We start from the raw sequence: 27,986 nt of genomic DNA, 5'->3' as shown, positions 1-27,986 counted from the left end.
CCTGTGATGTCTTGGGAGAACTCTTGAATGGCTGTATATCAGCTTGAAGCACCGACGGTGCCCCAAATCTGTGATTTATTGGCTCCTTAGCAGATATCTACACTGGGAGAATCCCGACCTTGATCCCTATCCAGCCTAGCCCACATTCTCATTGCTGAGCACCATTCAACCTTGGCGCACAATGGTGCGTCCATTGTTATCACACAGGCAGCAGTCACGGGCCGTTTGTTCTTCATATTATCCCGCTCCAGTTTTGTTTGACGTGTCCGCACTGCCGAAATTTCCACCCACGTATATGTAAAACAACTTGAGATACCGTAAGAACGAACAGGGAAAAAAGAGTAAAAAAAGAACGAAAGAAATAAAGAGTCCGTATCCTCGTGTGTGGGTGAAGTCGTCCTGAGCGACGAATGAAATTAAAAATGCATAAAAAAAGTAAAAAGGAAACGCTCCATCCGTAAGCTCTCTGAGTGTGAGAAGTGTGGATTTGTGGCAGAAAAAAAAAAAATCGGAGTGAGATAGTCAACCATTTGTGGCAGAGTGGAGTTCTAAGGCTGTAGCGGGAATATCGCGGAGCTGTCTCGGTCGGTGAGTCTCTTTATAGTCCCATATTCTGATGGGATCTTTTTCGTTCAGTCGTTTGTTTTGTGTCGGTGTCTATAACTGGTGATGAAAGAATCTGTTTGTCATTAGAGCCACTCAGTCCTGGCTTAACGGACTACGCAAGCCCGTCATCCACAGTTGCTGGCACCCAGCCCAAATATCCTTGCTTCGTTTTTGGGTTAACATCACCAAAACAATCAGGACTATGCTATGTGCAGCGCAGCGTGCGCACCAGCACACAAGATTTAGAGCGGCTGTATTCAAACACCACTACCGACCGTGGCGGGTTGATGGCGTTTCGCAGGAGCTTGGTTGTCCTAGAAAGGTAGTCAGTATAGGGAGCTCACGCTCCAGAGCGCATTCACAAAGAGAAAACATATTGAGTCTGTGGGCACTGCCAACTTTGCTGTTAGCAAAAAATGGGTGGAGCAACGTACTTCGTTGGCGGGGCGTTTCCTGTCTACCGGGACCTTCTTCTTAACAAGCCGTTTCACAGGTTTGGTCTCGCCCGGACCGAAAATATCGTCGGGAAGTGCAAATCTAATACATAGTCCGAGTCAGAAAAATCTTGTTCATATGTGATATGATCCAGAGATAAACTTACGACCGGAGGTCCTTGATGTTGACGAAGCAAAGTTCGGTGAGATCCTCTTTGTATTTGGCCCAGTCATAGCAAAGCCACTTAAAGTCGTTTACCTGAAAGGACAAATCTAAAGATTTGGCTTCTAGTAACGAGAAATCCCTGCTGTGTTAGTTTTGCGGTCCGGGTATCGCGCCCGGATCTGAGGTTATGAAGACGGCAGTCGCAAGGAGGGGATGGGATATTGCAAGGTGGCTTGCTTACCTGGCCTGAGTTCCAACCCAATGTAGAATGTGGTGGTATACATGTCTGATGATGGGCCCTTGAATCCGGGTATGTTTTCTGTCAGAGGTTGAGGATCGACGCAATCTTCGGATTTTATCCTGGCGTGTCCCTCTTGCTTTATAGCAACCTCATCCTTCACAGCAATACCATTGGTATGAGTCCCGTTAGACACAGGCTCTTCCTTGACGGGAACCTCTGGCTTTGCTTCTGGTTGAGGGTCTTTGTCTTGGCAGAGGTTTGCTAAACTACCCTCCAAAATTTGGTTGAACTGGGAGTCGTCGTAGTATCGATGGGATCGATCGTAACCCTTGATAAACGGGCGAGCAACTGCAATGGACTCGTGCCTTTCGAGGCCTTGAACCAAGAGTCGAACCTTAGACTCCACGAAGCCGGACCAAAGCTTGTGCGACTCCTTGTCCTTGCTGGCAGCGATCACTTGGATGTAGTACTTGAAGTCCTTGGTGAAGAATGTGTGCTTTTGGAAAAGGTCCTTCCAGGGCAATTTGCCGACCATGATTAGGTTGGTCAGGTCCGCGGCCTTGACCAACTCTCTTCCAATCACATCTTTAGAAGATTTTGTGATGTTGAAGGTCGCACACATGGACGGATATGCTGGTGTTATGATTGGCATGAGGTGATATCTGTCGCCAGGATATATCTAAAGAGGTCACAGCCCTTGATTAGTTCTGCTTGGTTGTATGGGGATGGGTGCAGTCGAGGTTGCCTACCTTCGGGTTCCATATCCTGGCTTGCAAAGGTCCGTCTTCTATAGCCTTTAGAAGCACCGGCTGGGGCCATGGCCACTTCATGAGGATGCAAAAGAACTTGTTGACAACAACGGATGCTGTCGCGCGGGGGTACAGCTGGCAAACCCGAGCCACCAGCATTGCCCAAGCTACACCTCCGGGGAAACCGACAATGTTTCCATAGATTGCGCGACGTTGGGCCCAGAGCTTGATCGCTCGTAGGGCAGTTCTGAAGACGTTTTGCTCGGGAACTAGGCTGATGATCTCGTCGGTGACCCTGGTGCCGTTGACGGATCGCAACTCCTTCTCATCAAGACCGCGAAGGAGATTGGAATCACTGAGGTTCCAGTTGGGATCTGCGGGTAGTTGCTTCATCGTGGCGATCCTGGAAAAGATCAAATCGATGCTAATACCGGAGAACTCGAACTTGATGATGGGAACGAACGCATCAACGACGACAGAAAGATCTGTGATGGCATTTGGCGGTGCCATTTCCACCAGCAAGCCGGGGAAGTGTTCGAAGTAGTCCTCTCGTGTGACGTATCGTGGAGCCACAACCAATGTGTCGATATCCGAGCCCGGCCCCCAGACTCCGAGTCGGAGACTGCCATATGCAAAGACCTTTCCCCGGGCATCTTTGATCAGCACCGCATTGTCTGGCTCCTTTTTCCGGGCTACAGTCTTAACGAAGGCATCGGCGATTTCTTGTAACGAGCGAAGCACGGCGAATCTGATTGAACCCGAATGAGCATTAGGACTACACCGTGAGAATAGATCAACAACGGCATGCAAACGCACCTTTTCTCAGTCTCTACAGGGCCTTCAAAAGAATTCTGGGCACGTAGCTCGGCTAGAAGGGAATCTGTTGCCTGCTTTTCCTCCTCTGTTGGTAGGTGAACCGAGACTGGAGGCGTGACGCCTAGCTGTCGTTCGGTCTCCATTTGACAACCTGTCGCCAGCTAGCCGGCAAACAGATAGAAAACAGTAAGGGTTGATCGCTCGCGTAGGATTCGAATAGGCCAAGTCCGCGGTGAGAATTCGCGAGGTTTGATGCTGGATCCGATATCGCGGCAAACAAAAATGGTGGAGACGGCAGATGCTGTAAAGACAAGACAGGCAGGACGACCAGCGTCGTCTTGGAAAACAGTTGGTCAAATAACTCTCCCAGCCCACCAGATTATCGATGCTTGTTTGGTCTGCTCAGCTAGCCGTGTTTGTTTTGCCACACGCGAGGAAACAAACAAACAGCTGCAGCACTGAGGGTGGTGGGTTGGTTGAGGAACAAAAGCTCAATCACAAATTGAGCCCTTTGCCGCGCAGCTGCACATCCAAGGTAAATGGAAACGCGACTGGGATTGAAAGTTGACAAGGGTTTACAGTGCTGTGCGTATAATTCAGTGTGGCTAGGACTAGGAGGAACCTTATGGGTCCCCAGGCACGGGCCACTGTGCAGCAACCCAACCTGCCGGTGCTTGAAACGCGACTGGGCTTTTCACGGCAAGGCTTTGACACTGCAGTGGGCAGGGCAGGGTCTTCTTGACTCTGCTGCAGAGTGCGAAAGTTCATTCACTCCGGAACCTGCATAATCGCTAGCTCGGCTTGGCTTGCATTTCGCGCGTCAGATGGATCGGACTGTGGCTTTCTTGCTAAGAGAGACTTGAATAATAATTCAAAAATTTAGGATTGCTTGCGGAGCAAATGGGAGAAAAATATGCTCGCATGAGCAAAGTCTGAAGGGATTCCACAATCGAAACGAGGACTGGAGTTGTTGGCAGTATACAGAACAGACTGCCGCCCATCACGAGAGGGGAAAAAAAAAGACCAGTGACGATAATTGAGATTAAAAGCCGTCAACAACCGCACCCTCTTTGTTTTATGATCAACACTGACCACTGTTGATCCCAATTGCCAAAGAAAGACAAAACTCTTCATTCACTTTGCTTAGTATATCAATCCAAGCGATCACGGGTTCGGCAAAAAAACAGGCATTTTTAACTATGCATTGAGTTTGAAAAGGCAACAGGCTCCAGAATACTGTTTCGCTTTGCCTTGATGCCAAGTCCAATATGGATAACCCATATCCCGAAGAAGCGCTGCTTGACAACCACCAGCTCATACACCAAGATGAGCAGCTTGGTCAAACTGTTTTTACAAGAGAAGACTTTGAATATGCGCTGAGAGAGTAAGTCTACCTGGCTTCCGACCTTTGCAGGCAGCTCATTAACTAACAAGTACAACTACGTAGTTTTCAAGAGATGTCTGGAGGAGAGGACGGGGGTGCCGTCTCTGAGGTATCAGATGCAGACTCAGTGTATCTCGGAGTCCAAGAGCAGATCAACCGGGCCCAGGCAGACAGGACTGCGTTTCTTGACGCCTTCCAAAATCCCCAAGAAGACGACGACGAAGACATTTATGATGGCCTTCCAACAAAACCTCCCCCGCGTAAAAAGGTCAAGAGGGGACCCGTGGTGAGGAAAGGACCACCAATCAAGAAAGCGCCTCGCAAGGCCAAAGAATTGCCCACCGAGATCAAGGTGCTTGTCGATGCCGCGACCAATGCCTTCATAGCCAATCGATACGATGAGGCTCTACAGGCCGCAAGGGAAACTATCCGCCTCAATGCGGAAGTGGCTCCAGCCTGGGGCATCCTGGCTGCCGTGTATGAGGAGAGAGAAGACTGGCGGCACGCGCTCGAGGCAAAACGTATCCAGGCCTCACTCACCAAGGGCGACACACAGCTTTGGCTTGGTACTGCAGACTTGGCTTTGCACATGGTAGATGGCGCCTATCAGGATTCACCCGAGGAAATCGACAAGACTTTGAAAGTAGCTATGGACTGCTACAGGAGCGTATTACAGATCGACAAGACAAACCCCGTTGCTCGCCTGGGCAAAGCCGACATCCTCGCGGACTTGGGACAGTCCAGCAAGGCCGTTGCTGCTTATCTCGACTACCTCAAACAGAAACCTTATAATCTTCGTGTCGTTCGCAGCCTGGCCGAGCACGCGTACAATGCAAGACGGGCAAAGGAGGCAATCGAAGCTACTGTACTGGCATACGAAGCTTGCATTCAGCATTTCAAATCGGGGCAGACCCTGGATGACGATCAAGTCCTCGACTGGATCGACGTCCGCATTTTCATAGAGCTCCTTGCTTCCCTGGAGAAGTACGATGAAGCCGCAAAATGGCTCAAGACTCTGGTGAGGTGGCTGGTAGGCCGCAACGACGACCTTCTCTGGGACCAGTGCCAGGATGACCGTGAGTGGGACTTGGATGATACTCGAAGGTTGGAAATGGAAGGTTTCAATCAAGGCGAGTTCCTGCCCCAAAGCTATGGCCATGGCCTGCCCCTCGAGCTCAGGGGCAAGCTTGCCGTCTATCGGTTTAGGACAGACATGGAAGACGAAGCAATGGTATGTTGCCACATGATCTGTAGCTCTTGCAAAATCTTCAGGGGATACTTCATACTAATGCAATCCTGCAGAGACATCTCAGGCAACTCGACCCGGAAGATGCAGACATAAGGGGGAAGCTACAATTCACCCCTGAGATTGCCAAAGAGGTTGCAGATCAGCTGTGCGAAAGCGGGAAGCCCGAGCGCGCCATTCTATACTATGACCTATATCGGGACCTGGTAGGCGAGGCATTGGATGCCGAATATTACGTCAAGCGAGCCAAGTGCCACGTGCAACTGGCAGATGGGCCAGCGGCCGAGGATTGCTTCATCTACGCGCTTGAAGTAGACGAAGATAACATCGAGGCACGTTACGAGCTGGCAAAGATGTACGAGGAGGCACAGGAACGAGACGAAGCCTTCAGGCTGGTGGGCGAAGCCCTGAGCCTGGAAGCTGGGCAGAGTGTCTACGATGGTCTCACGCACCGCTACGTCGTGGACAGGGGTAAGATTGTATCCAAGCCCAAAAAGTACAGAACAGGCGCCACCAAGCGAGCCCCAACCACCAAGGCCAAATACAGACCGCGAAGACTTATCGGCGGTGGCAGTGGCGAGTCGGCACGCAAGAAGTTTGAGGATGAGGTCACGGCACGCCTTCGGGAAAGGTACACCGAGTGTCAACGGCTCAAGGCGCAGATGGACGCGAATGTGGCTGCAAGTGGCGGGCATGACACAAATGACCCAGTGGTTGCCGAATGGATGTCGGCTGCCAAGGAGTTGGTGGACGACTTCAGGTCTTTCAGGGAGTTCTACTCATGGGAGCGATACGTCTCCTCTCTCGGCTACGGGAATTTCTTCAAGGCCGAGGCATCTGCAGACGGAAATACTGGCGATGAGAGGTCTAGGTCTATTGCCAAAATGGCGAAAAGACTACACAACAGTAAGACCCATTACCCCTTGATCAGCGTGTAAACACCTGGTTACAAAAGAATAGAGAAAGAGGAATCCTACTAATACTACATCCTCAAAGCCCTCGCCCCCGTCGAGACCGAAGGCGAAGAAGCCGTACCGCAAAAGATCGAGCGCCAAGAGCATCGCGGCATCCCATTCAACGACTGGCTTGACCTCTTCCTCGAATACGCCATCTCGCTGGCCCGGCAGCAACGGATCGGCGAGGCGTACGCCGTGTGCCAATCAGCGCGAGATTCGATCGTCTACGGTAAGGCCAAGGACAGCCTGATGCTGATACACCTGGCCTGGGCGTCGTGCGCCGTCCAGGCCGGCGACGAGGAGACGTGCGTCGCTATCGCGCGATACTTTATGATCCACAACCCCTTCGTCACCGACGGCTACAAGATGTTTGCCGCCCTCACCCGCGTCTGCCAGACCTCGCCCACCTGGTACCAGTCCGGCCCGTCGCAAAAGTTCATGCTCCGCCAGATTCGCCAGATGGACGAGATCCTGGCCGCCAAGGCCAAGGAGGAAGAGGACGGGTTCGGCGCGGCAAGCAACCAAGGCTCGCAACCACCTGGCCCCTCGGCAGAAACGCAGATGGTCCCTGCCACAGCCGCCGCCGCGCAACCGGGCCCCACAGGCGTCGACGCGGTCCTGCTCGTCCTGTACGGGTGCATCCTGTTCGCGTCGACGAGCTACCAGTACGCGTTGGCCTACTTTCTGCGCGCGCGGACCGTCGACCCGGACAACCCGGCCATCAACCTTGTCATAGGCCTGGCCTACATCCACTGGGCGCTCAAGCGGCAATCGCACAACCGCCAGTACACGCTAATGCAGGGCTTCTCATACATCTTCAAATACTACGAGGACAGAACGCGCGGGGCCGCCGCGCCAGAGGAGCGCCAGGAGGCGCACTACAACGTTGCGCGCACCTACCATCTGCTGGGCATCCACGACCTCGCCCTCGAGTACTATCACAAGGTTCTGGTCGAAGCCAGAGCCGCCAGGACGGAGGTGCTGCGAGGCAAGGACGTTTCCGTTAGGCGTCGGGAGGATCTCAGTCTAGAGTCTGCCATGAACATTCGGACGTACTGTCTGAGCACAGGGGATTTGGAAGGTGCCAGAGCTGTTACTGATGAATGGTTGGTTTTGGAGTAGACCAAAGGGATTGTTAGCATGCAACGTAGGCAGCCCCGCAACCACGATTGCTTTCAAGAAACCCCAAACCTAACGACTGCCAAGTTTCTATTATAACACTATTATCTTATGTCTAATGCTACATGATTAGGTATACAGTAGCCAAAGACCGAGACCTAATAGGATGATCACATATTGAGCAAATAAATACAAGTCAAAAACACCAGGGGCCTAGAGCAAAAAGAGGAAAGCAAAAAAATGAGCGGGTCAAGGTGATAATATGCACACACTCGAGAAATAAAATGATATATCCTAATTCTTCTAGATGTATATTTTCGTCGCTTTAACAACTGCCCTCGATCCAGTCGGCATCGCTGGGGTCATCTTCTGTTTCGTCACTTTCGCTGCTTTTGTCCCAAACGTCCATCCCGTAAATCCCCTCGTCAAGTTTGGGTGCGACACCAAGTTCGGGCGAGTATCTGGTTGTGCAACCAGGCCTGACGGGGCTGGAATATCCGGAGTCCTATGCCGAGGGCGCCCGGGGAGCAGGTGATTGAGAGGCCGATGGTCGAGGGGCCGAAGCGGAAGGATTGCGTGGGGCAGTAGGCCTATTTCGGGCGTTGTATTCAATGGTAAATATCGCAAGTATCATACCAAGGGGGATATTCTTTCAGAACACTAACCTTCCTACGCGTTGGTCCACCTTCTCGCGGTGTCCACGGTTCTTGAGATGCACCTCAAAATTGATGACTGACGTGTCCGGACCTGGGGTATACACCTTGCCAGGACAGTCAAGACATCGGATGCGCGGGAGGTAGTAGAAAACAAGTTCCGGAGGTGCTGGCTGATCCAAGGGCGGCGCGGCTACTACCTGATTGGTCTCGGCCTTGAGTGCGCAATACCTCATGGTGCCCTCGAACATGTCGCTGGGGTACAATTGTTGCAGTTCTCGAAGGCTCGCCACGAGCCAGTCAGGAACAGGAGGCTGCAGTATGCGTGTCAGTAACGAGCAAACGGGAACAGGTGCGAGTTTTAAAAGGCAATGAACAAATACTCACCGCTGTCGGGGCAGGATCGCCTATTGGTGGGCGTGGTGCGGGAAGCCGGCCAAATTGCCCTGGCGGCAACGACTGTACACCGGAAGGTGTGGCTACCAAGTTTTGTGAGGATGTCGCTGGCGTTGATGGAGGGCCCATGGCACCCGGGGTCCGCTGAGGCATGCCTGGTGTTCGTAGACCGACCGGTATGGACGGTTTGACCCTCTCGCCGTCGAGGAGCCTCTTGAGCCGATCCCTCGAAACAGTGAGTTTCACGACCAAGCTCGGGGTATCCTCCGTAGATTCTCTGGCCTCACGCGGGTTGAGACGCCTAGATGGGCGCGCATCATGGTATAATATCGTGCCCGACTCCGGCGTCTCTGAGCGGCCCAAGTTCGCCATCCTCTGCTGCGCCGCGGTCGCCGCGCCGCGCATACCGCGGGTTCGAGCGGTACCAACCAGCTGGGACATGGCGGGCGAATCTGGCGCTGAGTCTTCGCTGTCGTCCGAGTCCGACAGATCACCCTCCCGTAATCCCTTCCTGCGCCCTCCGGGTCCAGGACCAGCAGGAACCCTCTTGTACAGCCTGCTCTCATCCACGCTCGTGGCGGCACCGGGCAGCACTGAGGATACAACGAGCGTGCGGACAGTGCGCTGACGTTCTTTGAGATCTGGTAACTGTGGCCCTCCACGACGGTTGACTGAGCGCTTCTGTCTCCGTTGTTCGCGAGAGAATATAACCTCGTTACGCTCCAAGTCGGCGTCTGTGAGCTCGTAAAGGTAAGGCGCATACTCCTTGGCTTGCTGTTGCGGTCTAAAGACAGATGGAATCGGAGATGGCAGGAACGCAGCGACCAGATCGGGATCCTCCACCGGACGACCATCGAACGGGTGGCCTATGCTGTACAAGCTCTTGGTGAAAAGCTGACTCTGCTCTCGTATGCAGTGCGCTATAGCCGTCGCAAACTCGCCTGATAATGACAGATCCCGCGACATGCTGTTCGCAAATTCCTCGGGTGAATTTATGGGGTTGTTGATTTCCCATTCGAACTGGTCCACCAAGGTAACCTGCCCTATTGTGATATTTAGCTTCACAAGAATCCTCATCTCATCATTCTTGTATGCAGAGTATGGCAGCTCAGGGTCTAATGCATCCTCGTCCGAACAGACACTGGGATAGAAATCTTCTAGCTGGTCGAGGATCTGGCGGCCAACCTGTGTTAAAACGGGCGAGTACAACGTTGGATCCTTCTGTGGCGTCAGGCCTAGATCTTCCAATAACTGGCGCGCAAAAAGGTCCACCGATACCAGGCGATCGTGAAGGTTCCAGGTAAAAGTGTCTCGAAGTTTGACCTTGTCATAGTCGACATCGATCCTTATAGGCACAAGCTCTTCATGTTGTTCGGCCTGCTTGCGCATGTCCTTCTTCCGCCACTTGAGCGGCTCGGTTGTCCTCTTGCCAGGTCTCGGCTTGTTTTTGGGATAGATGATGCGCGGACCGGCGGGATCGTCGGTGGTGCCGTTCCCAAAGCCGTTGTAGCCCTGGCCGTACATGCGACTTGGTGTAAACTCGTTTTTATGCGCGTGTACTGTTTCATAGTCCTCGACCTTTCTGTGTAGCCTGTCCATTGCCGCCCTCGCCCGCTCTTCCGTTTTGACAAAAGCCTCGTGGGCCACCTTGTCCCGAGCCATTATGCGATTGAGGACATATTCCTGGAGGGACTCCTTCGTCCTCACGGGCAAAGTCTTGGCAGGAGGCGAAGAAGAACGCTTCTGAGCGGGGGCCGATGGGTCGGAGCTGGCAGCGGGCGCGGCGGAAGATGATGACGATGAACCAGCGACGGACGCGGCCGCTGACTGCCCCGAGTTCACAGCATTGTCGACGGAGGCAGCGCCGACATCAATACCAGGGCCGGGAGGCGTGGCGTTGGAGGGATCCGAGGTTGCCATCTAGTGGGCAGGACCAAGATGGCATACGGCGCGCAAGGATTCGATTATCTAGAGGCGCGCTCGTCCTTCACTAACGTGACGTGACGGTCGGTCGTTGGTCGCTCCGGCGATGGAATGGGATGGAATGATCCGTACAGTAAAGTAATTCGACGCAGTGGCGGGCTGACTGGTATGCAATGGGACGGCGGACCAGCACTTTTTCTAGATCTGATCGAGCTAAGTAGGTTGGTAGGTAAAAGTACCTTTCAGCTATCCAGGTAATTGAAGGTGCTGCTCACTCGTCTACCCGCTGAATTGATGCGCGTGCACGATGGCTGTCGCACGCAGTGATGCAATGCGATCAAAGGAAATATAGCAACTATGACTGGCCCCCGCAGTAAAACAATACGATAAACATGCAACAGGCGGAGTTGCGCAATGAATTGAATGTTGGGTTGGGCTGAGCTGATGGCGATTCAATTCGCGAGGCTACACAAAAAAGTTCCAAGCACGGTGGCTTTTGCCGCGTCGGAAAGTCGATGCCCCCCAGTAAAGGAAGTCAGCCTTCTTTGCATGCGGGCCGCGACACGCTCAGTCGCGCCTGGACTTTGCGATTTCTGATTTCTACAATTCCGAGCAGCTAAAGGTGGAGCACAGTCTAAATGGCATATGCGTCTTGCGGGGCGCACAGTATACATCAATCACCACGTTTTGCGCCCCATGTACCCTAGCCTCGATTGCTGCCCACCTCCTAGTACCCAGCTCGCCAGACAAAGAGGTTACGTTCATCCTACATTGAGTTGCTCGTCCATAGGAGCTGACTTGGCTGGTTATTAATTACCATGTGCTAATGAGATGAAAAGGTAAGACATCTAAATAGAAGCCGTCAAAGAAAGCTTGATGCGACGGATCAGGTTGGCGGTTTACGCATGTCTCGCATCAACAGGATCATCCTGGACTCGGGCGATTGGGACCAATAAGTGATGTATTTGATTCCCAAGAGGCCACCTAAAGCATGATAGCTCAGAGAGAGAGAGAGAGAGAGAGAGAGAGAGAGAGAGAGAGAGAGAGAGAGAGAGAGATCGGATAGGAATGGATGTACATGTATCATTATGGGTTATATGCTGTCAATTTACGGAGTGAGGCCCCAAGCGGGCAGATGAGGCGCACAGAAACCCCCCTCCCCCGCTCCTGCAAATAGCTTCTGATACATCCAAAATACCCATTACCTACCTACCCCTCCATCGTCACTCATCTCTCCTGGACATCCGCGATCGTTAGTCCTTATTTTTTGTTACTTTTCCCCATCCGTCAATCCACAAAATATAGGTTTTCGGCTGCGATTTCATATTTACCAACTTTCAAAGGTCTCTCTGAGACCACCCACTAAGCAAAATGGCGTCTGAGGACAAGGAAATCGGTTAGAAAAAAAAACCTCTTTTTTTCTTTTTTTTTTTCTTTTTTTTTTCACTGCCTCTCTACTTGGTACCACCCATACATCAAGTACCCCGGGCTCGCGTGTCTCGCGTCTGCGCCCCAAAGCAGAAGCTCCAGCCAACATGATGCCATTGTCTCCATCAGCCATGCTCTGTTGCTAACAGCTTTCCCACCAGACTACACCCTCAACAACCCCGACACCCTCACCAAGTACAAGACCGCTGCCCAGATTTCTGAGAAGGTCCTCAAGGATGTCTCTGCTCTCTGCGTTGCTGGCGCCAAAATTGTCGAGATCTGCGAGAAGGGAGACCAGCTGATCGAGGAGGAGGTCGCCAAGGTGTACAGAGGAAAGAAGATCACCAAAGGTAAGCTTAGTGTCTTGATGCCCGCCGCCACATTCATAGGACGTCCATTATGGTTTCTTCTCGTATTAGTGCAGCCAATACCCAGGGCATGCATGGGCCCAGCAATGCGCAAAGCTAAATACTCTCAACGTGCATAGGCTTCTCGCACCCCACGACTGTCTCGCCCAGCTCCTATGTGACACCTTACACCCCCCTCAAGACCGACGAGGCAGAGGCCGCTACGGAGCTCAAGGCGGGCGAGGCCGTCAAGATCCAGCTTGGCGCCCAGATCGACGGATTCGGATCGATTGTGTGCGACACCATCCTCGTGCCCAAGGAAGGCGAGGGTGTCGTGACGGGCCGCGACGCCGACCTGATGCTGGCGAACTACTACGCCAATGAGCTGCTCCTGCGCCTGATGGTGCCCCCTGGACTGCTTGCCCAGGGCACCGACGAGGAGAAGGCCAAGGCCGCCGCCGCGAAGCCGCACACCCAGTCCAAGATCACCAGCCTTCTGGAGAAGGTCGCCAAGGCCTATGAGGTTAACCTTGTCGAGAGCACCACCTCATGGCTTTTTGGCCGGAATGAAATTGAGGGCACAAAGAAGATTGTCATCGCCCCTGGTGAGGGAGCCAAGGGTGAAGGTGTCCCCGAGGTCGGTGAGGTCTGGGGTGTTGAGATGGGCGTCAGCTTGGGGTCTGGTAAAGTGAAGCAGCTGGATCAGAGAGCCACCCTGCACCGCCGTACCACCACTACCTACGGCCTGAAGCGCCCGACTTCGAGGAAGATTCTTTCGGAGGTACAGAAGAAGTTCGGCACTTTCCCCTTCAGCTTGAGGCAGCTTGAGGACGAGCGTGACGCAAAGTCGGGAGTCGTCGAGTGCGTGCGTGGCAACGTTTTCCGCCAGTACGAGCTCGTTGGCGACAAAGATGGTGCAGCGGTTGCAAGGTTGTTGACCACCCTTGGTAAGTTTACTCTTTCAAATCTCACCATCCTTATGTGGCTCTGCATTTTTTCGCCTTCCCTCTCAATTAAAGGCCATAGATCCATGCTAACCTTGATGTATTAAAGCCATCACCAAGAACGGTATCACCAAGCTGGGAGCTGCCCCGCCCCTGGACTTGAGCAAGTACCAGACAGACAAGAAAATCGAGGACGAGGAGGTCCTCAAGATCTTGGAGCAGCCCCTGTCGCGCAACACCGGTAACAAGAAGAAGAAGCCAAAGAAGAAGACCAAGAAGCCTGCGACTAAGAAGGAGGGAGAAGAGAGTGAGGAGGAGAGCGACGAGTAGATGGGCCCTACGCGATGAATGATCCATCCATGTAACGTCTGCCACTTTCGTCATAGCTGCAAAGCAAGGGACTTTGTTGTATGTACATTTCTGAATCTCTACTACAGAGCTGAGGCCGCAATCTGTTAGGGAGTGGAATCAAAGTCCGGCTGCAGAAAAAAAAAAAAAATAAAACTAGCATAAGACAGCAAGAAAGAGAGGAAAAGGTGCAGTGAAAAGGAGATCACCCCATGAGGTAGCAGTGCATCCCAGAACTTCGAGTGAATCTATTTAGTCAATCAAAGTTTTATAGCTCATGGGTATTGCTTGAGGCCAGCAAGATGCAGTGCATCCTTGGTTTTGCACCTTGCGGTGGATTTGCTTATCCCTCTGTCTCGATGCACCACATCATTCAACGTTGAGTCTTGGAAAACGTGACCAACGGTGAGTGTAGCTCAGGGGCGGGGAAGCATAGGAAGCGAGACCACGAGGCACACAATCCAAATCAGCCAGCCTGCCTGAGGAGAATTGTCGGAGGTGGCCAGGCAGAAATGCATTGAATACAAGCCAAGCAGGTCAAAAGTAGGTAGGTGGTATATTAGCAGCCCGATGGACGGGGCTGTCTTTCAGCATCAAGTCTGAGGGATGATGCTGCCTTCCATTGTCAGTAACGGCCCCTGAAACGACTCAAGTGTCCTCTTTCGTTCTTTTAGGTCTGTCTTCTGTCAGAGGGCAATGAAACAATGATGGTAATATCTAGGCAGACTAAGACAGGTAGGCGAGTTAAAAGACTCATCAAGTGGATGTCTCCTGGTCGATATGAGGATAGGATTATAGAAATTCGGAAGAGCGTGCAATTGTAATGCACCCTAAACACAGGGGAGAAGAAAGATTAATGGGCGGTGCAGCAGGCAATTGGTGAATTAGTGAGTGAGTTGCATGGGGGTTTGGTGGTTGCTGCCACTGTTAATGTGCTGTAGGTAGCACGGCCCCTCTGAGCGAGCCTCGTCTCCAGTCAGGCGCTTTTTCCTTCACGAATTCCACGCCCCCTGGCTCTTGGGCGGCCGCCTCCATAATCATTTCGCGTCAACCACTCAACTTTGCCCGTGCCTTGACCAACGCGCCCCCCGTCAAATCCCCCAAAACTGCCGGCACGGACTCGACGGATCCGAGAATTGGGATTCCAAACAATAGAGTGAGTTGTTCCTGCTCCTCTAAATCTGGCGCGGTGATTAATTTTGTTCTTCGGTGCAGACGCGGCAGGAATTTCTTTTAAAGAAAAAAAAAGGGGACAAGGATTGGGGCCGAACCGCAAACCGAAATCTGCTGGGCAGCCCTTAGGGGCGAGACACATGGGCGGCACCCGACAACCAAAAATCACCCTGCGATTGAGAAACTCCTCTGCCGACCGGGACGAAGACACTATGGCGCCGCCCTCGAGCGCCCGGACGACGCGGTCTCGCGCGAGTCCGGCAGCCAACGTGGCCGCCGACGCGAAGTCGAGCGGAGTGCAGAAGAAATCCTTCATGGAGCGGTGGTTGGAGCCGCAGGTGCAGAGCAAGGCCAGCTTTCAAGAGGCAGGACTGATACGGCAGGGCGTGCTGGAGAACATGGCTCCGCTGGGGACGCTGCCAAAGCCCGCCGTCACGCGAGCGGCTGCGGCCGAGGGGAAGGGTCAGGAGCAGCAGCAGCCGCCGCAGCCGCAGCAACCGACTCCCACGTCGGGTCGGAGGATAACTATCAAGTTTAACAAGCGGCCGCCATCTGCGCCCAAGACGCCAAAGGCCTCCTCGACCGAATCTACAGATGCCGTTGAGACGGCGTCCGAGACAGAAGGTGCAAAGGAACGGGATAACAGGAGGCGGAATGATGGGCCGGATGCTGAGGCAGAAGTGAATGGAGTCGACAGCGCTACGGATTCCAAATCTATGACTCCTCCTCCAGTCTCTCGTCAATCGCTTTCATTTTCGTCACCGACACCCAACGAGGAGAGTTCCCATGAGTCAACTGGGATGGAAGTGCCGTTGACGAGGTCCAAATTTAGCATGCGCAAGAGCTTTACCTCGCCCGCAAAAAGCAGCGGGGGCCCCTCACAATCACCTCACCTGCACACCGGCAACTCAACGATACCTAGTTATCCCGCACTGGATTCCAGCGCTGGCCGCAGTTTTGTTTCAAAGACGCCAACCTCTGCTGCTACCGCTGCAATGCCGACAGAAAGTCGCATGGTCGCTACGCGCGCCCGCGAGGTCGTCAACATTGCAGTCAAAGAGGCCCTCGTGCACCAAGACTACTTGTCTGCGTGGACCATACGCCATCTTTTTGACGAAAATGCCGGGAACCCGCGGGTGATGGACATGTTTGATCAGGTTTTCAGACAGACGGCGGCCGAAGATGTGCTGATTGAATTTGTGCACATGATCGGCAAAAAAAAGCGGGAAGGCCACAAAACCAAGCAGTACAGCACGATGATGCCCTCCGAGGGACAACCATCTTCAAACCCGCCAAAGCCGGCTCCATACAGGGATTTGGTCAAGCCGGACGTGTTGAGGATCGTCAAAAAGGCCGCAGAGCGACCTTCGACAGCACAAGACACGGAGCCCCAAGATGAATCCGGGCAAGATGCAGACAGTCACAAGGATAAAAAGCAGAAGACTGGGGGCCGAGAAATTAAGCTCAAGACTCCATCGGGCACAAGGGCCCGGGTGACAGCTAAGGGCTCGCCGCAGAGGAGTGGGAAAATGGCCAAGACACCAAGCAAGACTCCCATGTCACACAAGCGATCACTTTCAAATGACAGCATATCGTCTCTATCTTCAGCACCTTCGGATCTTGATGAAGACATTGGTGACGTTTTCGAGGCAGCAGAGGAGCAGGTGACAATTTCATCTCCAACGGCGCAGGTCAAGCGAAAGGGTCGAAACCAAGGAAGGCATTCGACGGCGAAGGCAGCAACAGCGAAAGCAGAGCCTGAACTACAGAAAGGGGAAGAATCACTTGGAACTGACGAGACTGCAACGACTGGATCCGGCAGTGCCAGTGCTGATGATTTTGGCGGTGCGGCTACTCCGGCTCCTGCTGTCGCTCCTACTGTGGCTGGTAGGGCGCGTGCCGAGACTGCCAGGTCCAGCACCAAAACACGGGCGGTGGCGAGTCAACCAATCACAACGGGCCGACGCAAATCAAGAAGGACCGGGAATGCATCGCCCACCAGTACGCCCACCAGTACGCCCACCCCCCAAGTCTCGGGCCAGAATCCTCCACCCCTTTCTTCCAATAGTACCAACAACAACAACGACAACTCCAACGAAGCTGCTTCTGGGCTCACTGACTCCCGTATGTCTGTCACAAAGCAAACTGCCCCAAAGGACAACTCTTTGTCGTCTGCAACCCGGAAAACCACCAGACAAAGCACGGCCAATAGCAGCAACAACAGCAGCAACAATAATTCTAATTCCAGCAAGGCGTCGTCACCTGCGCCACCCCCATCCCAAACCAAGTTTGCCAGCAAAATTGGTGCCTTGGATGAGGATGATCCCAAGACAAAGCTCCGCAGGGACGCCAAGCTCCGCACCGACGCTTTTATCACCATTACCGAAAGCTTTACCCGGGGTCTTGACGACCAGAGGTCCGACGGCCCAGTGCAGGATCAGGAAGCGGCATCTGTTGAGCTCCCGGAACCCGAGATCGAGCGCGAGCCAGAACCTGAGCTGCCGGAACAGGAGCCGCTCAGGGCTGACGTTGACGCCGAAGCGAGCGCCGGCTTGTCTACTCCAACGGGTGCCTTGAAACTGCGTCGGCCGCGGGCGGCGCATTCGTCGCTCCGCAGCACTAGGTCCGCTCGTAAGCGAACGCACGACGACATTGAAGACGAGCCCTCGCCATCATCGGCCGTCTTCCCGTCATCTGTAAACCCACCGGCTTCGTCCTCTGCAGTAAACTCACGTGCCAGCACCCCGGTCCCGCGACCTGCGAAGAAGGCAAAGACAGGCCTTCGCGTGAAAACCTCGTGGGTTCCCCTTTCTTGTTCTGTTTTACTTTGTGGCCACGCCCGCTGTTCCCCTGAGCGATTTTCTCTTGCGCCCAAACATTCACAACCCCAAATTTGCTGACAGCTGCAATCACAGGCCTATGAAGAAGAAGTTAGGCCCGTCAGCCGGAGTGCCTCGGGTCAGCGGAGATCGTGGTAGCCCGGTCGCAAATGGCGCACCCAGCTCCTTGGTAAGCAGATATGACACGATTTTTTCTTGTTCACTTGTTTCGCCCGTTGTCATGCCTTTTAGGAGTAACGGTTTTTTTTTTCTTTTGTGTTTCCAAGGGATTGATCCCGAGGACAGACATCACCATGCTGCTACTTGTTCTCTTGCCTCGTCGCCCATGTGCCAGCTGATTCTTTAGCAAAAGAATTCCAAACTAACTGGGAATCTACGTGACTTAGGATGAAAATGACGACTTCTGCTCTTCATGCAATGGCCAAGGTGAGCTGCTCTGCTGCGAGACGTGTCGACGGGCGTTCCATTTCAAATGTGTAGATCCACCGCTACAGCGTTTGAATTTGCCCGATGAGTGGTTCTGCAACGTCTGCATTGCCAGGCATAAACCTGCCACGGTTGTCCATCAGACCGGAGCGTTCCGCTTCCTCATGACAGAGCTCAATGCCAAAAACTCAAGTGCTTTCCGGCTTCCCACGGACGTCAGGACCTACTTCGTCGGTGTAGATGAGGGTCCTGACGGCGAGTACGAGGAGGCCACGCCGCCTGCCCCTAAGGCAGCCAAGAAGAAGACTGGCTACGAGGAACCACCAGACTTCTATCGTGTCAGGGACCAGGATGGAAAAGCAGTCGTCTGCCATGCCTGCGACAAGCCATCCGACAACAAACGGACAATAATCCCATGCAGCATCTGCACTCTCAACTGGCATCTCGACTGTCTGGACCCACCAATGCCCTACCCACCCGTGCTGCGTACTTGGAGATGCCCCGCGCACATTGATGACCTGCTTATGAGGCTCCCGGGCACTTTGGCACCAGCTCACAAGCGCCGTCGCATCAAGGGTGCGTCCGCTTTTAGGCCTGCCTACAGTCGAGGTCTGCGGAACAACGGATATATCGAGGTTGACGACGGAGAATACGATGATGTACCACCCCGTCCGGATCTCATCGGTGCCGACAGTCGGCTGCCCGCCCAGGGCGTCGTTCAAGATTTTGTTGATACGTAAGTACTAGGTGGTCATTTCATGTCTTTTCTGAGGAATTGCCGAAGATATTTCCCTCCTCGCGAGCTACTGATTAGCTAACCAGTCTCATATCATCTCCAGTGTCAGGCGCAACGCTAGAATTGAACAGCAAAACAACTCCCACTATACCAGCGCCTCCAAGGACCTGCAAGGCACACGCGGAGCTTTGGAGATTCTTGCAGACGCCTGCCCACAGCCTGCTGTCGACGAAGCGTCTGCTGACAAGACTGGTCTGTTAATCGCGGCGCTCGTCTCCGGCGCAGACAATGAGTTACTGCACAATGTCTCTCGTGATAGCATTGTGTCCATAGCCAGCGGAACTGGCTTGGCAACCAAGGACAAGAGCGGCTTAAAGGCCATGCTGGCCGAGTTGGAGAAGCTGACAGGCAACATCAGGCATGTGTTGGCCGCACGAGCATCCACCCCGGCGTCGCCAGTAGCAGCAAATGATGAGCCGCCCTCGTCCATGACAACGGGAGAGAGCCCACCAGCCACCGTGCCTCAGCTCACGGAAGGGACGGAGAAGTCAACCCCTGAGGCCGAGGAGGACAACATCGTAGTCACGCCCATAACGGAACTGGAAGAAACCAACAGCCCCATCAAGCAGTCAATCGGATGCGACGATGTTGTCATGACTGACGAGCCGATGGTAGCAGCATCTGATGACAGCGAGCTCATCACTCCCGTCAAGTCCGTACCAGCTCTTGCCGCTACTCCACGATCTGGGTCTCCTAGCAAGAAGTAGGAGGCTCGTGTAGAGGCACCAATGCAACTATAGAAAACGGGCTTGGTGATCTGGACTTTACCCCATCTTTTCTCATAGTGAGAACTCATTGATCCTTTTCATTTCGTCAATTCACCCTTAGAGCGGTGGCGACCAATTGTTCGAGGCGCCATGGCCTGGAGACGAGGCTCCTTCATGTCAAATTCTCTTAGAAGAGGAAAAAGCCTAACAGAGGGGGCACTTGGCGACTACCTAGGTATCTATCTACCCTGTCTGCGGCTTTGTTCCTGATGCGGCTCTATTTTCTCAAAAAGAAAAAAAAAGAAAGAGAGAAAAAATTGAAATATCTTTATCATGCACGAGGCCACCCTATATCTTGCAGATAAAAGGCATGGTCCATGGGTTTTACTAAGGCTTGTTGTTTCCCTTTGTTCTGCATTGCATAGCTTTGTACACCATAGCGAATCTTCTTTCTATCGACTTTGGCTCTGATCTTCTGATTCTCATCCTCAAACGAATGGTATATTAGCCGCCCCCCAGTATCTCTTTACATACTTTTTGTCTTTTACTCGTTTCTTTTATTTTATATTTCTTCCCCTCGGTCGTTGTCTTGAGATTACTCCTCCAAAACCAACAAAGAGGCGTGACAAGGGAGATCAAGTAAGCTTGAGAACCGTAGAGGGGTTTCTTTTCTTTTCTTCTTATCTTCTTTTTCTTTTTACTTCTTGTTCTTCTTCTTTCCCCGACCGAAACTTACGTATCTACCTAGGGTGTTTTCCTTCCATGTGAGGAACTGAAGTCGGGGGTGTAACAGGCAGGATTTCTGAGAGACAGCCGACACTGCTACTCTATGCTAAGAGGGAAAATGGAAGTGGATCACGAATAAAAATTCCCAATTCGAACCCCGAGTAATCGACATGCGGGTACTCTAATGCGCGTCAGTCCTTGGTTCTAGATAGGTGGTTGGTGATCAGTGACATCAGTTCAGCGAGTATTTTACCCATACTTGACTCTAAAATTTGCTTTAACAGAGGCTTCACACACACACACACATCAGCTTCCTGTTCTGGGCGCTGACGCCTAAGGAGGATGGACACCATCGTTGACCCCAATACTCTGCGCTGGACAGGCTCGTAGCTCTGGTTGGGAGAACACAAAGATAAACAAACAACCGAAGCACACGAGACATTTGGAAAACGCTGGATCAGACCCAACCAGTACCGAAAATAGAGCTTGACCCGTTGACAATCTGAGCCAAGTTTAATATATGTTTAAACATTTCCATAGAGCGTCCAGCACTTGTACATACATCCATCCACTCTATCGTTTCCGTAACTTGTCACCAGATAGTTGTCGTTCGAACTCTTGAACCCAACCTTGAACCTTAAATCACCAAAGGCAGCGATGACGACGGCAGGACAGCATCGCTATAACAACTGGTCCAGTAACAGAAACACAAGTAGCAAGAAAGCAAACATAAGAATAAGCCTCCGTATTCCATCCCCCTAATTGCCCCCATTCCTCCTTGCTGCTTGATCGTATAAGTGCGTAGATGTTTGCTTTGTACTCTGGCTTTTTTTCACCCATGCAGCTCTCTAAATACGTTAAAAAATCAAGATAAAGAACGAAACTGAGTGCCGGCAGAAAAAAGAATCTCTACACATGTTGTACACCCAGAAGATAAGATGAGTAAAAGAAGCAAAAGGCAAAGAAACAAAGAAAACAAAATTGAACGTGCGACATTTCCAGCTCGTCTTGCGAGCCGGTTGCGGCTAGAATCTGTACGCCCAAGAACGCCCTATCGATGCCTCATCAAAGCAGCTGGAGGTGATCTCGAATCCCGCGCCTTCTGCCGATGCGGTCGAGGCCAGCTACGTAGTTGTATGCGTTTTCCTCAAAAGTCCCAAGGCGTGTCGACCATCATCGCTGCTATAGAGCATGACGAGCAGGCTTGTCAGTCTTCTGATTCCCTTTCTCACTGGAAACGATCATGGCTCAAGTTCGGTGGGCTTACACGTCCGCGCCTTGCGTTGTTGACCTGACCCTGTTGCATGTAGGTCACATTTGGCATGCCTCCGTACGCAAACCCGTCAGGCATCGCACCGGCGCCAGTGGGCATTCCAAAGCCAGGAGGGGCACCGAAAGGCACTTGACCCATTTGGCCGCCTGGGATCGCCATGGGGGCACTTGGCGGCTGGATAGGGCTGCCATTGGCTAGACCTTGGCCGCGGAACTGGTCCATTGAGGGAGCAGGGTTGGGAAAGCCTGGATAGCCGGCTTGCATGGAAGGGAAGTAGCTACTCATCGGCGGAGTGGCCCGTGACAGCAGGTTCTGCTGGTACTGCAACTGCTGCAGGTTCACGGCACCACCCATCGGCCCATTCCCACCAGGGAACATCTGTGACTGCGCCCCGTATCCAGGGAACTGCTGCGGAAGGTTCGGCTCGACACTATCACTCCTGGCCATGCCAAAGCCTGCCTCGAAGCCCTGCCCGCCAGAAGTGGGGTTCAGCGGGTTGAAGAACTGGCTCGATCCACCATACTGGGGTGGAGTCTGGGTCTGTTGAGCTTGCTGCTGGGCCTGGGTTTGTGCCGGCGACTGTTGTTTCTGTTGGGCCTGGGCTTGAGACTGCTGTTGCTGCTGCTGTTGCTCGCGATGGTGCGAGTTCATGCTAGCCTGCCTGGAGCCGGGACGCGGGCGGTCGTTGTTTGAGCTGTGTTCCCGCGAAACACCTCCGTTGCGAGTGGATAGGCCAACCTCATCCATAAGACGCTTGTAGCCCTGCGACGGCTGTGCCTTGATCCGAACGAGGACGTTCTTGACATTTTCAACGACCTGGTTACGGATGTTCTCATCAAAGAATGGTGTGGTGAGGACCTTGAAAATCAGGGTAGCGCCGCAAGCATGATCCGAGAGGATGGCTTCAAGGACTTGGTCGTTCTTTGTAAAGAAAAGCGCTTTGAGAATAGTGTCCCTGGCATCAGCTTCGGTCTTCTGGTTGATAACCTTGAGCACTGTAAGATATGCAACCTTGTGAGTGCAGAGGTGGACGAGGTAAGGGATTAGCTGCGGTGAAAGAACAGTGCGCCGTTGAGGGAACGTGCATGTGTCAAGGAACCATGTCAGGAGCAGAGCACCATTAGCGTTGGTAGCTAACTGCACACTGTGAAGGGCGATCGTGGCCGCCAACATTCGTTGCTGATCTTTAGTCGCGTGGTGGCTTTCCAGGCAAGCCCGCATGGCGCGGGCACCGTACCGGCCCTGCGAGATCTCCCACATCTTGCTGAGCATAGTCTCGAAGATGAAGTCGTTGTACGGGGCTCCAAACTTGAGGCATCCCTGCAGAACGTAGTTTCCATACTGGTCCAGAAAGAGCGGGACTGTGTAAGGTCGAAGGTGGTCTACAATCATCATCATCTGTTTCGGCGTCTTACACACGTCGATGATCTTCTGTGCAGCCCAGGTGCCATTCTTGTGGACACCAATCTCAGCCATGTGGGGTGCGATCTCGCCGAGCATGGCGTCCCGCAACTCATCGTTGCAGTGCTCAAAAAGTTTCTGGACAACTGTGTTGCCAAGATAATCCGATGACAACTCGGCAATCTCAGGCAGCATGTCGACAGCAATGCTCTCGATCTCGGCATTGGACAAGCTCTGGTTGTCAATCCTCTTGCGAATATCACGCAGCTTGGGTGCATCGTGAACACGGGTGTGGCCAGGCTCCTTGATAGGAGGGATCTCGTCAGCAAAGTTGGTGAACTGGGTAGCTCTCTGCACGCTATGCGAGATGCGGAACGTGTCTTCATCAGTGGCACCGAACTGCTGCACAATAGCTGCAATATCAGAGGCCATCTCCCGCAGGGGTGGCACCGTCGGAGTTACGTTTCCAGGTTGGGGTGCTGAAGAGTCACTACCCGCCCCACCTGTCTTTCCGGCCTGTGTGCCGTCTTGTCCCTTGGCAAACGGGTCGGGGCTCGGAGAAGGGAAGGCGCCATCATGGCCGGGGGTGTTGGAAGCCGAGGGTGGCTTGGCAAAATTGATGCGGATGGGGCCCGCTCCAGGGAAGATCTCCTTGCCGTTCATACCGGACTTGGCCGAGATTGCGCTGTCGATACGCTCAAAGTTCACAAAGCCACAGTTCTTGTGAGTAAGGACTCTGGCAGACAGAATTGGCCCATATGATTTAAACATCTCAGTCAGGGTCGATGTCGTCGTAGAAGTAGGGATGCTGCCGAGCCAGAGAGCACTCGTAGGGCCCTCAAGACCCTGCTCCTCCACGCCGAGGAGGCCATTGTTTGTGCTGCTAGATCTTCCCAGAGTGAGTGCAGCAACGGCTGATGGCAGCTCGTCAAAGTCCTTGTCGTCAGTGAGCCTGATGTCTGCGGCGCTCATAGCATTATCAAGACGCGACGGGGTCGGGTAGAAGCCCCGCATAATCCGTGATGGAGCATCCAGGACACCTGCAGTTCTAGCACGAGGCCGCGAGACGGCAGCCTGGCTTGCAAACGCCTGCTGCACAGCAAGATTGTGGTTGTGGATCGCAGCGTTGGTCGCTGCAAGCTGGTCCTGGAGCTGGGCAGCAACCAGGCGGGCCTCGTAGGCCGCGAGCTCATCGGGGTCGAAGTCATCCTCCTCCTCGTCGGCGTATTTATCCTTGTTGTTTACAGAGTAAGATCGGAATCGGTTTGCTTGCTTGGTGAAGTCTGCCAAGGTTGGGATATACGGCGTGGCAAGCTGTGCCCTAGATGGCTGCGGTGTGGTCTCTGCTAGACCTAAATAATCGAGGGTACGCATGTGGACGTCATTCTCACCTGCGCCACCCGCAGAAAAGGCGGATTGGGCAGGCGAATCCGGGCCGTTAGAACCAATGCTTGCGATGCTGGCCAGAGTCGCACCACGCTCGCGGCCAGTGCCGGTTGGATTCCAGCTAGTGAATATCGATGGGCCGAAAGGTGAGCTTGTCCCCGGAATTTGGGGTGCGAATGGGCTACGTTGTGGCATTGATCCTGCACGCAATCTGGAAAGAAGGGTAGAAGAGCTGGGCTGCGGCTCCGAGGGCTCCAGGCCTGGTGAGGGAGTCTTGTTGAAGGGGCTCTGGGTAGGGGTTGGCCTTGAGGTCTTAGCAGCCAAGGATGGGATGTTCAAAAGCCCGTTGCTAGCACCGCCGGGGGAGAACCTTGAGGGCAAGGTCCCGGCACGGGCTCGCCTCGGTTGCGGGAGGCTGTCCGAGGTCGGAAGCTGTGCAAAATCCGGGAAGCCATCTGTGGGGGACTCGGGTATGTTCTCGCGAAGGGGCGTGGAGTTGCCACTGGTGGGTGGCCCACCCCAAGGGTTAGGCAACCCACTCATGCCTTCCTGCTGCTGAAGCTCGCGGGCGCGACTATCATACTATCAGACCTAGTTCCTCTTTCGATATGCACAATGATGGGGGGTTGGCAGTGAGCGAGAGATCAAACATACCTTTTGTATAACCTGCTGGAGGCACCCAAGTCGTGCGAGGGAGAGCCATTGCCGGAACGTGAAATTCCCTGCATTTTGCTGGACGAGATTCCAAACGGTGACCTCATAGGAGCTCCCAATGGATCATTGGGAGAGGTGCTTGTCGTGGGCGAGGACGACCGCTGTTGGCCCGATGCAGCCTGGGCATAGTTGTTGATTGTCAGGTGGTCTGATCTAGAAGTCGACATTATCGATTATGTATTCCCGGTCGTCATCAGGTGTGGTAGCCCACAAATAAGATTGGTTTTGAAGACGCGCGGTGGGCAAGCCTATTAAGGCTCGTCTAGATGTCGTATAATGTGAGCGAGTGTGATCGCCAGTGCCAATGTTCGATGATCGAGTTTTGCGGCCTTAGGATTACCTCAACTGGGACCGATTTTTGGGTCGTCCGTCGAGGGGATGGTGGCCGGAAGTTATGAAGATGGTACTAGACACCAGAGGTCGTTCAATATCGATATCGTTCTAGGAGAGGCTCGACTTGGATAAGTCAAGAAGTAAAGAATTGATTGCGCTGTGTCACTAAGGGCCGGTTGAATAAAGTCAGATCAAGTGCGCACCAAAAGGAGCCCGGGGAGAGCGCAAATTTATACGTCGCAAAAAGGAGCACGGTGCTTGTTCACGAGATGATTGATACCTATAGGTATACGGGTAGATGGCGAGAGGGGTTCATACGTGAGGGATGCTCGCTGAGACAGGGAAAGTAAGGTAGGTAAGGTAGGTAGGTACGGAGCACCATGAGAGGAGAGGGGGGAAAAGGAATTTCTGGTGTCTCGTCGATTGATGCCGTGCTGGGCGCCTTTTCTGGGTATCGTTCTGTGCCAGGGAATGCTCACTAACCAATTCAACCGCTTCCCGACTTTGTTTCCGGTTCCTGGGATGGTGGGCGTTGCTGGGGAAAGAAGGAGGAATTTGCACAGCAACGATCGGATCCCGCTCTCGGAGCAAAATTGAGAGATGCGAAAGAGGGAGAATAGAAAGCCGTCAATAAGAAGAGACTAAAGGAGGGTGAGTCGAAATGGGGTCAATATACAGGCGTCATTACAATATGGTCTAAAGCCTGGAGAAGAGGATGCAGCAATCCGCGAAAAGGAAGGGGTTGAGCTGTGGAAGAGGGTTGAGATGGTGGTGGTTCAGGTAGGAGGAGTTAGGTATGCGATGGAGAAAAAAGCCGGAAAGGTGAGGCGACGACGTAAAGGGGCCGGTCCGTACTGGCTGTGCGTTTTGCGTGTGTCCGGGCTTTGCGTGCGTGTCCAATGATGGACTGACTGACACTTACTTGACTTGACTGGTGGTCAAAGTGTCCTGTAACTCAGCGCAAAGGGCAGGCTGGCCTCATCCAGTTTTCTTTTTTTAGTGGGGGCTGGTGCGGGCAGGTTGGATGGATGGGAACAGGAATAGGATAGGACAGGACCGGTAGGCCGGTGGGCTTGCGCACCACTGTAAGCTAGGTTAGATTAGAGGGAGTGGTACCTATAGAGATCTGGTTAATAGGCCTCCCGGTAGGTACTGTAAGGTTGAGGCACCCAGGAATCGAATTCAGTTGGCTCAAATGCCTACTCTAATACCTCACCACCAACCAACCCACTCGCTACCATTTACTTGCTTCTCCTTGCCTGAGCTGCGTGCTGCGCCTGGCTGTGCACGGCTTCAGGTAGGGTTCTTTGGGGTCGGATAGGTCGACGAGCTGGGCATCCTGGCCCACAATTTAACGGAGAGTGGGGTGGGGAGAGTACGAGTTTGAGCATCTTTTGGTTTTGGGCGGCGATTGAGGAAGGGCCAGCCAAGCACGATGAAACAAGCCGTATAGGGGAGGGGGTGTTTTTCCAGCTTCTTGGAGTGTGACCCGACGCATAGGGAACCCATCCCAACGTCGCATGCATGCATCACGAAGCTTCAGTCAGGATGGTTCCTGATGATATTCTAGATTACAAAAAACTCCCTACCGGTCTTGCTTGCTTGGCCTACAGTACTTGGTTGATCTGGTTGCTTGCCATGCTTTCCTGCTTGGTCGGCGGATGGGATGGGATGAGATTGGATGGGATAGGATAGGATTGAACAGAACAGGATGAGATCAAATCCGTGTCATGACAGACAAGCATGTCGACCCGCTTGACTGCTCTTTGCTAAATGGGGGATTTTTTCTTCTTCTTCTTCATCCCCTGCCTACCGACCTAGGTAGGTAATAACCGGCCTACCGTCCGATTTTTGCATTTGCAATGTCCGTTGTCTGTTCATCGTTACCCAGCCGTCGGCCTACCCGCCTGCCAATCCATCTATCCATACAACATCATTCTCAGGGTACGTACTATACCTAGGTAGGTATCTATCTATCTATACATGTACTTTGTAAATATGCATGCACCTTGGCCATCATTATATGCCGATCAAAGCACGTTATTGATACCTACCTACCTTACCTACCTACTGCCTGCCCCCTTGAAGGGCATCCATTCCTGGTAGTTTTTCTCACAAAACGAAATGATTGCGTCACCTGATACTTTAGGGCAAGGTGAGGTGTTTGTTCCCTGCATCATTCTACAGTCCGAAGTAAGTACCTAGGTACCCTCCCAGACTTGGAACTGATTCTTCGTAATTACCTACCTTAGTTATACTACATCCCGAGGGGTTGACAATGCTTGCACTGACAGCAAACCTAATTGGCCACGAGGCGCAACTCAAATGCGTTTTTGCCGGCTTTCCTAAAGACCGTTCCATCCGGGACGAGTCAGAAAATATGTACATTTGGTTGCGATACATATTCTGCTACCGCCAATGAAGAACATGTTCCTGTCTGCTGACTTGCCCTTAC

The 27,986-nt window shown here is 53.1% G+C and overlaps 6 protein-coding genes across 6 annotated transcripts; 3 read left to right on the top strand and 3 right to left on the bottom strand.

Moving 5' to 3' along the window:
* Positions 1 to 28: 28 nt before the first annotated feature.
* On the bottom strand, positions 29 to 3,575 carry MGG_06313 (Poly(A) polymerase pla1). The gene is made up of 6 exons (XM_003717224.1): positions 3,013 to 3,575; positions 2,197 to 2,944; positions 1,448 to 2,126; positions 1,208 to 1,328; positions 1,041 to 1,143; positions 29 to 920 (listed from the first exon to the last, which is right to left on the bottom strand). The coding sequence occupies exons 1-6, from the start codon at positions 3,153 to 3,155 to the stop codon at positions 864 to 866; spliced, it is 1,851 nt and encodes a 616-aa protein (XP_003717272.1). The 5' UTR covers positions 3,156 to 3,575; the 3' UTR covers positions 29 to 863.
* Positions 3,576 to 3,756: 181 nt separating this feature from the next.
* MGG_06314 (uncharacterized protein) lies at positions 3,757 to 8,013 on the top strand. The gene is made up of 4 exons (XM_003717223.1): positions 3,757 to 4,396; positions 4,460 to 5,627; positions 5,699 to 6,548; positions 6,639 to 8,013. The coding sequence occupies exons 1-4, from the start codon at positions 4,281 to 4,283 to the stop codon at positions 7,718 to 7,720; spliced, it is 3,216 nt and encodes a 1,071-aa protein (XP_003717271.1). The 5' UTR covers positions 3,757 to 4,280; the 3' UTR covers positions 7,721 to 8,013.
* On the bottom strand, positions 7,793 to 11,236 carry MGG_06315 (transcription regulatory protein SNF5). The gene is made up of 3 exons (XM_003717222.1): positions 8,758 to 11,236; positions 8,383 to 8,684; positions 7,793 to 8,307 (listed from the first exon to the last, which is right to left on the bottom strand). Exons 1-3 carry the CDS (start codon positions 10,684 to 10,686, stop codon positions 8,223 to 8,225), a joined length of 2,316 nt encoding a protein of 771 aa, XP_003717270.1. The 5' UTR covers positions 10,687 to 11,236; the 3' UTR covers positions 7,793 to 8,222.
* A 632-nt stretch (positions 11,237 to 11,868) lies between these two features.
* On the top strand, positions 11,869 to 14,034 carry MGG_06316 (curved DNA-binding protein). The gene is made up of 4 exons (XM_003717221.1): positions 11,869 to 12,085; positions 12,279 to 12,467; positions 12,605 to 13,411; positions 13,518 to 14,034. Exons 1-4 carry the CDS (start codon positions 12,061 to 12,063, stop codon positions 13,736 to 13,738), a joined length of 1,242 nt encoding a protein of 413 aa, XP_003717269.1. The 5' UTR covers positions 11,869 to 12,060; the 3' UTR covers positions 13,739 to 14,034.
* A 746-nt stretch (positions 14,035 to 14,780) lies between these two features.
* On the top strand, positions 14,781 to 20,784 carry MGG_06317 (uncharacterized protein). The gene is made up of 5 exons (XM_003717220.1): positions 14,781 to 14,912; positions 14,972 to 17,726; positions 17,845 to 17,938; positions 18,156 to 18,931; positions 19,035 to 20,784. The coding sequence occupies exons 2-5, from the start codon at positions 15,070 to 15,072 to the stop codon at positions 19,696 to 19,698; spliced, it is 4,191 nt and encodes a 1,396-aa protein (XP_003717268.1). The 5' UTR covers positions 14,781 to 14,912; positions 14,972 to 15,069; the 3' UTR covers positions 19,699 to 20,784.
* A 65-nt stretch (positions 20,785 to 20,849) lies between these two features.
* Positions 20,850 to 26,780, bottom strand: MGG_06318 (uncharacterized protein). The gene is made up of 4 exons (XM_003717219.1): positions 26,015 to 26,780; positions 25,139 to 25,696; positions 21,692 to 25,058; positions 20,850 to 21,606 (listed from the first exon to the last, which is right to left on the bottom strand). Exons 2-4 carry the CDS (start codon positions 25,363 to 25,365, stop codon positions 21,598 to 21,600), a joined length of 3,603 nt encoding a protein of 1,200 aa, XP_003717267.1. The 5' UTR covers positions 25,366 to 25,696; positions 26,015 to 26,780; the 3' UTR covers positions 20,850 to 21,597.
* Between the last annotated feature and the right edge of the window lie 1,206 nt (positions 26,781 to 27,986).

This window comes from Pyricularia oryzae, chromosome 4 (genome assembly GCF_000002495.2).
Source record: "Pyricularia oryzae 70-15 chromosome 4, whole genome shotgun sequence".
Taxonomy (NCBI): Eukaryota; Fungi; Ascomycota; class Sordariomycetes; order Magnaporthales; family Pyriculariaceae; genus Pyricularia; species Pyricularia oryzae.
Note: the sequence above shows the minus strand (reverse complement) of the source record. Positions and strands in the feature narration are given on the sequence as shown.